Genomic DNA, 7,631 nt, shown 5'->3' with positions numbered 1-7,631 from the left:
TCCTACCTAATCTGAGGCACCAAACAGTGCTTATTATATTATTGTTCTCTGATTTCTGGTTTTTGGCACTGAATATTTATGAACCGAATGGTAAAGATAAGTATTTGGATTACTATCATTGCTTACTACAGATTACATGTCTCATCATTTAGTGAAAAAACATATAGATGACTGATATTCGTTAAGCCAAAAGGACCATAATCTAGACAATGCACTTGAAATTTGATATAAGCTATGATCTCTATTTATTGTTTAAATTATTGTTTACACTTAAAATATTTTTTTTTATCAGTGTTACAAATATTTATATTATTCATCCTTCAAATATTTTCCCAAATCGATCAAACGCAACATTTTAAAAATTAGTTAAAAATTAATAAATTTAATATTTATTCTACGCTATATTCATGGAGTGAAATTTATCCTATGTATATAATGTGTCAAATTTTCAACCATTGGATTTCGAAGTAACTAGCACGTGGGTCTCTCAGAAAAATATGTGAATGATACAATCCAATAATTTAAAGATGATATGTTGTGTAATTTGAAAAGAGTAACATAGCTTTTGCCTGTTTACATAGTAATTGAAGAGAAGAATATTTTTTAGGAAAAGAAATAAAAAAAACTGGGGTACTATTACTTGATTACTTGAGATAGATCAGAGAAATAGATCCCCTATTGAAAACCAAGCATTGTGCAAACCGCAAATATCTCACATCACGAAATCAATACATAATTTATTAAAATTAAACAAATCTCTCGCAATTTCAACGACATTATTTATGATTTTTTGAGCCCCAACATGATGAGAACAATTCCAAGATAATTAAACCTGTAGGCAGATTTAAAAATCCACATCTTTTGTTCATTCCATGGAGGATATCTGAACCAAAAATCCACAAGATAACCTCGATTGGCTACCGTTTTCTCGTGCGTGAACATGTCGAACGAGAATTTCCCGTGGTATCTACCGAAGCCACATTCGCCAACTCCTCCAAACGGAGCAGTTTCGGCTATGTACTGTACTCGCAAAAAAAAAAAAAAAATTAATTTCTAGAATATTTAAACAAAATACAAGAATAATTTTTTTACTGAATATTACTACCTGAATAATTGCATCATTGAAAACAATGCTCCCTGAAGATGTCTCGGACGACAACCTTTTCATCAGATTTTTATCGTTCGTGAATCCATATATTGCGAGGGCTCTCGGATTCGAGTTTATGAAATCAATACTATCTTCAATTTTTTCCAACTGAGAACAATAAAAGGATTTTGGTTTGGGTTAAGGTTTAGGGAAGTCTATATATCTCATTTAATTTGTGCTTATTTTGGTTAAAAAAAAATTAAAAAAATTTCAATTAAACTATATGAAAAACTTATGAGTGTGTATGTAGCTCACAGTAATTATTGGAAGCAATGGACCAAAGATTTCTTCAGTCATGATTCCAGCTTTAAGTGGTGGATCAACCAGCAAAGTTGGTTCAATTAGCCTACAGTACAAAATAGTAGCACAGGGGCTTAATCAAGTTTCAATATCAGATGGACAAACTCTCAAATATAATATTTTTATTATTTCTAAAAAAAATTATACAAAAAGTTTATAAAATTAATTATATATTAATTCGGAAAATTTCTGCACTTACAAAGCACTTCACCTGATGAACAAAACAAAGAGTGATCAAACTTACAGATTATCTTCGTCTAGTTTACCCCCGTAAACAATAGAAGCTTCGACATTAGGTTCGTGCAAGAGATTTCGCAACCGCGAAAAATGGCACTTGTTGACTATTTTAGTCATGAAGTTTGTTTCTTTTATATTTTCTCCGATCGAACTCAAGATTTCATCCTTAAGCAGTTCTACCTGAATAATTAGGTAGTGGAAATTTGAATCAAAATTTAAAATATATAATAGCCAACGAACGATACGATACCAAAGCGGGCGCAAACTTCTGTTCCACAAGGATATAATCGATGGCTACACAAGCTTGGGCAGCACAAGTCCCAAATTTTGCTGAAACTATTCGTTTCACTGCCATCTAATATTGCATGATATATCATAGAAAAACAAAAGGAAACCCATTAAATATTAGTTTTTATACGAATGCAAGATATAAAATTTAATTTAAATTTAAATCAAACAAATACGTAAATTAATATAAAAATAGTGAAATTACCTTTTTATCCCAAGAACTTGAAAGAGAATCAACAATTGCAGGGCATTTTCCACCCAATTCCAAAGCGACAGGGGTAAGATTATTGGCAGCAGCGCTCATAACAATTCGACCAACTCGTTTACTACCTTTTAATTTGGAGTTTAAAAATGTAATCATAGATTTGAAATTAAAAGATATGAAATCTTATTTTTTTATAAAAAATATTTTTTTGTCCTACTCAGCCAGCTCATTATATATACTAGCATAATCGCACACATGCATTACGTGTGCATAAAATAATATAATATATTTAATATTGTATGTTTTATATAGATATTATATTTAAATTTATTTTTTTCTCATTTATGAAATAATATAAAAATAAATTTTAAATTTATTTATCAATTTATCTTATTTATAATGTTTAGTTGAGAAAAATATGAAAATTTGAAATATCGAAATTTGAAAAAAAAAAACAAATAAACATAAAATTGTAATATTTATATCACATGATGACAGTTTCGACAAATGACAAGATGATGTCTAAGGAGGAGATTCTTTATATAGGGGGAGAGATTATATATTGTTATATTTAAATTAACTCATATTAAATAGACTGATAAATGGAAAGACAAATATATGTTACCTGTAAAAAATATTTTGTCCCATTTGAGTTGCAAAAGCTTCTCACCAACAGAAGGACCACCTTGAATGACTTTAATGGCCTTAGAATCCAAATAAGTTTGCATGAGATGAGCCAAAACAGAAGAAGAAGATGCAGCAAGTTCGGATGGCTTTAGGACTGCTGCATTCCCCGCAGCAATTGCTCCTACAAGAGCTTCCAATGATATTCCTAAATTTTTCATTTTTTTAAAAAAGATTTTCTTAATTAGATAAATAATAATCATATTAAATATTTTTAGGTTGACCTTCAAATATATTGAGAAAACAAAGACCAAACATGTTAAGATGTCCCACATCAATTAGATAAAGTTCTTGGAAGTTGCATATATGAACTTGAGCCTAACTCAACCCCAAATTTAGCTCAAGAAGGAGGATCGCCCAAGTACGTATATGTAACTTCCAAAAATCTCTATCCATACAAAACAAATGCTAAAAATTCAGAAAGTCAGATTTCAAATCATGGTAAAATAAATATCGCGTTTGTTAAATATTTTCTTTTAAAGGATAAAATAGTAATGTAAAAAATAAATCCAGCTAGTGGATTAAACTGTTTATTTTGTTGGTTGGGTTAATTAAAGAAGAAATAAGACTTGGACAACTTGGTCACAAGTCACAACCATAATTGGCCTCATTGACCACCCACCAAATAGGGCAAATACATGCAACGGACAAGCGACTGTTAGGGTGGCTATTTATTCTTGACACACACACATATAAAAGACGGGTCGAATCGTCGTATATACAATGAAAAATAATTTTTTTTCGTTTCTCGAGTTTAATAGGATAGTTATCTCACAAAATTGAGCAGTGATACCGTTTCATGTAAGTTTGTGTATTATTAATTACTATTTACTATTTCGATAAAACCGTCTCACAACTCAATTTTACGAAAAGATCTCCTATCTATCCCAAATATATAGGTCCGTGAGATCGTTTTACAGCAGACTTATTGCTAAAAATTTATGGTGATAAGGATATGAAGACCGACAAATGGAGAGGACTTAAAATACCAAAAGTCATCAACAAAATCGGAAGATGGGACACCATTTTAATGAGCTGACCGAGTAAAATCAAGCAAGTTGTTATCTTTCGTACGAATCAATTTTCATTTCAAATACTTGTGAAAAACACTAAGGTAGTATTTGCAAATTAATACTTAAAACAAGGTGATAATGTTAATAATAATAATAAAAAAAGGTGATAATGGACAATCACTTTTTACTAAACATTTGCAAACACTACCTAAGAGATCATCGTCTTTCACAATTACGTTCTCTTGAGTACGTACGTGGTACTTGATCATAATCGAAAATTGCGAAAATTAGAGAGAAAATTGAACTTGTACCAAAAGGAACATTCCAACATGATATGATGAGCACGACTCCGAGGGGCTCTGGAACTAATACCGCCTTGGCAGGGAAAGCCACAACCGGCAACTGGATCTGTGAATTCAGTACAAGTAATTTGCAAATTACATGAGATTTAATTAAATATGTGATAAATGCTATTTAGGCTCCAATTAATAAATAAAATAAATCCCAAATAATTAATATCATTAGTAAAGAAATCAGACCTTTTTGCTTGACATCCATTTCTTCAAATTTTGCAAAGCATGATTCACGGTTTTGATCAAGGGTCCTATCTGCACAAGACATGACGATCACAATATTATTTATACGTAATTATACGTGTATACTGTAGTCGTGGTATATATTATATATCATGAATATGTATATGTTACCTCATCTCTATAGGCCTCTACTGGATGTTTTCCCAGGTCTTGCATAAGAGCATTCAAAATGGCATCCTCTTTCTCTTCAAGAAAAGATAACAAAGCTTTGAGCTGTGATTTCCTCCATGATCCTTCTTTTGTTCTCCCCGATTTAAAAGTGTCCCTCAACTCCTTCAACTCCAATTCCATGGGATCTAATTCCATTCCTAATATTAATTGGATAGATAGCACTTCTGAAATTGCAATTTAATTTGAGCACACTCATCAAGCCATTGGTATTTATACTACTATATTCCAACAAAAGCTGTCATTAGGGGCTTGACTTTTAATTAATATATATATATATATATATTCAAGTGTCCACCTATCATGCTCACTAGCATGCTCACCAATGATGTGGGACTATTCTATTGGACCTACAATTTATCACATTTTTATCACATCCAATTGAATAGTGTCACATCATTGGTGGGCATGATAGGTGGGCACTTGAAAGAAACTCTATATATATATATATATATATATTGTATATATTTAATTTTCATGAAAATAGATGTTATGTCTTAGGATTTGGGAAGGACTATCATGAATATTGTCCTTACTCCTTATGCAGGATTCAATCCGATTCATGCTGCGTTTACTTTGAGAGATGAGATTGTGTAAGGATAGATTAAAATGTGATTATTAATATAATTTGATAGGATATGAAGTGGTTATGAAAAAATAATAATATGTTTAGTTTGATGGATTAAATTTGGGATTGATTTTTTTTTTCTTTTAACCATGTACAGATTTACAATCCCTTCTAAAATTTAGGATTAAGAATCATTTTTAAATTCCATTATTAACGGGCTTAAGGATTTATAATGATTTTTAATTTTGCAACTAAACATAGAATTAGTCGATATTAATAATATTATCCCCCATTTATCAAGACAAATAAACGCAAAAGTCCACATATTCAGACATATGGACCTCACGATCCCATATTGATTGGGTCGTTGAATTATATGCATGCTGCTATGTATGATCGAATTTTCCATTAGGAAGACATTTTTTTTAAAAAAAATATAGATATCATATCAGTACATAGCATTGCGGTATAAAGTGTTTGGATTACAATTTTATATAAAATGATGTTTTGGCAAATGGTAAAAAGTTGAATATTATGAATAATGATCACGTTCTCTGAAAAAGAGAATAACAATGATCATGCTAGGAAATATGACAAGATGAAAAAAAATGTTTCAAAAGGTGCGAAATAGAATATGCAAATTGGTATATATATATATATATATATATATATATATATATATATATATATATATGAGTTTCTTTCAAATGCCCACCTACTATGCGCACCACCATGCCCATCAATGATGTGACATTATTTTATTGGATGTGATAAAGATGTGATAAACTGTAGGTCCAATAGAATAGTGCCACATCATTGGTGGGCATGGTGGTGGGCATAGTAAGTGGGCACTTGAAAGAAACTCATATATATATATATATATTATATATATATATATATACCAATTTGCATATTCTATTTCAATATAATAGTGCCACATCATTGGTGGGCATGGTGGGCATGGTAGGTGGGCACTTGAAAGAAACTATATTTATATATATATATATATATATATATATATATATATATGCATATTCTATTTCAATAGAATAGTGCCACATCATTGGTGGGCATGGTAGGTAGGCACTTGAAAGAAACTATATATATATATATATATATATATATATATATATATTTATATATATATATATATTTCACAATAGATAAAATTTACCTGTTTTAGAAGAGCAAAAAAAGCAAAGTGAATTTAAAATATTGTGCATGTTATTAAAATTCTAGAGCTCTGACTGAATTTGAAATATTTCATCTACGTTAAAAAAAAATAAAAATAAAAATTACACACACACACACACATACACACACACACACACACACACACATATATATATATATATATATATATATATATATATATATATAATTTTTTTATGGTGCCCAACACTATATGCCCATTTCATGCCCACCATGTATAAATCAACTCATCTATTGTACCGTTCAACTCATCTATTGTACATGGTGGGTGGTGGGCATGAAGTGAGCATATATTGTTGGGCATCATAAAAGAACTATATATATATATATATATATATATATTAATATTATATTGATACTCACTGAAATTAGAGGATCAAATCCAAGATACGAATCCAACCTAAGCCCAATACATCAAGTTCGAGGTGAACCTGTAACAAAGAAAAGAGTGCTAGAGAGACCGGGAGAGTACCCCGATGTAGCTCAAGTCAGAGACATGAATAAATAAGAAAAAATGAGCTTAGGCGCCCCTCGAAATGAAAGTGAATGAGTTTCAAATGAAATGAACAAACACGATATTTATGGGGAGAGATGTAGGGGACCACGTGCTTGTAGCTCAAGCGCTTCTTCAACTGATTCGCCCTCCTCGGGTGATCCAAGGCATGGCCTCGCCATTGGGGCGAGGTTGAAACTAACGGGCCTCGCCCTTGAGACGAATCTTAGGCTAAGGGCTCGCCCATCTCAGATAAGATCTACCGTATCTACTCTCCTCCACTATCGTTTTTCTCAACTCCTTGGCTCATCGTCACCAGGGCCGTCTCCAAAAAAATAGAGGCCCTAGGCTAATTTAAGGTATATATAATTTTTTTATATTAAATAGAAAAATATTACAAACAAACTGGTAAGAAAATAAACATAATAATCACTGATATATAATTTAATAAATCTATTGCCTTTTTCTCTCTATAAACTTATAAATTCAAATTTTCTTTTACCAATCATATATAATTCACAATGCAAATCTACCAAAACAAATACAAAAATAATTTAAATAATAACAAAGATTGATTGTTAATATGAGATTTAATATAAACACAACATAAAAAGTATTTTAGATCGTAATAAAAGATTAAAAACTCTTTTTATTTATTGTCAAATTTCCCAACAAGAAAGAACCAATACAATAATTTTTTATACTAATAAAAAATTTAAA

At 30.6% G+C, this 7,631-nt stretch overlaps 1 protein-coding gene across 2 annotated transcripts; it reads right to left on the bottom strand.

The window, feature by feature from the left end:
* Positions 1–547: 547 nt before the first annotated feature.
* LOC140875550 (aldehyde dehydrogenase family 3 member F1-like) lies at positions 548–4,798 on the bottom strand. Of its 2 annotated transcripts, none has more exons than XM_073279265.1 (10): positions 4,582–4,798; positions 4,414–4,482; positions 4,186–4,282; positions 2,803–3,009; positions 2,178–2,302; positions 1,935–2,039; positions 1,692–1,864; positions 1,403–1,493; positions 1,106–1,255; positions 548–1,020 (listed from the first exon to the last, which is right to left on the bottom strand). In XM_073279265.1, exons 1-10 carry the CDS (start codon positions 4,774–4,776, stop codon positions 781–783), a joined length of 1,452 nt encoding a protein of 483 aa, XP_073135366.1. In that variant the 5' UTR covers positions 4,777–4,798; the 3' UTR covers positions 548–780. The 2 variants fall into 2 exon arrangements, with proteins under 2 accessions (XP_073135366.1, XP_073135367.1); XM_073279266.1 differs by having other exon boundaries at positions 2,803–2,985.
* Positions 4,799–7,631: the final 2,833 nt, after the last annotated feature.

Source organism: Henckelia pumila, chromosome 1, assembly GCF_033568475.1.
Source record: "Henckelia pumila isolate YLH828 chromosome 1, ASM3356847v2, whole genome shotgun sequence".
Taxonomy (NCBI): domain Eukaryota; kingdom Viridiplantae; phylum Streptophyta; class Magnoliopsida; order Lamiales; family Gesneriaceae; genus Henckelia; species Henckelia pumila.
This window is presented reverse-complemented; position numbering and strand designations above follow the sequence as displayed.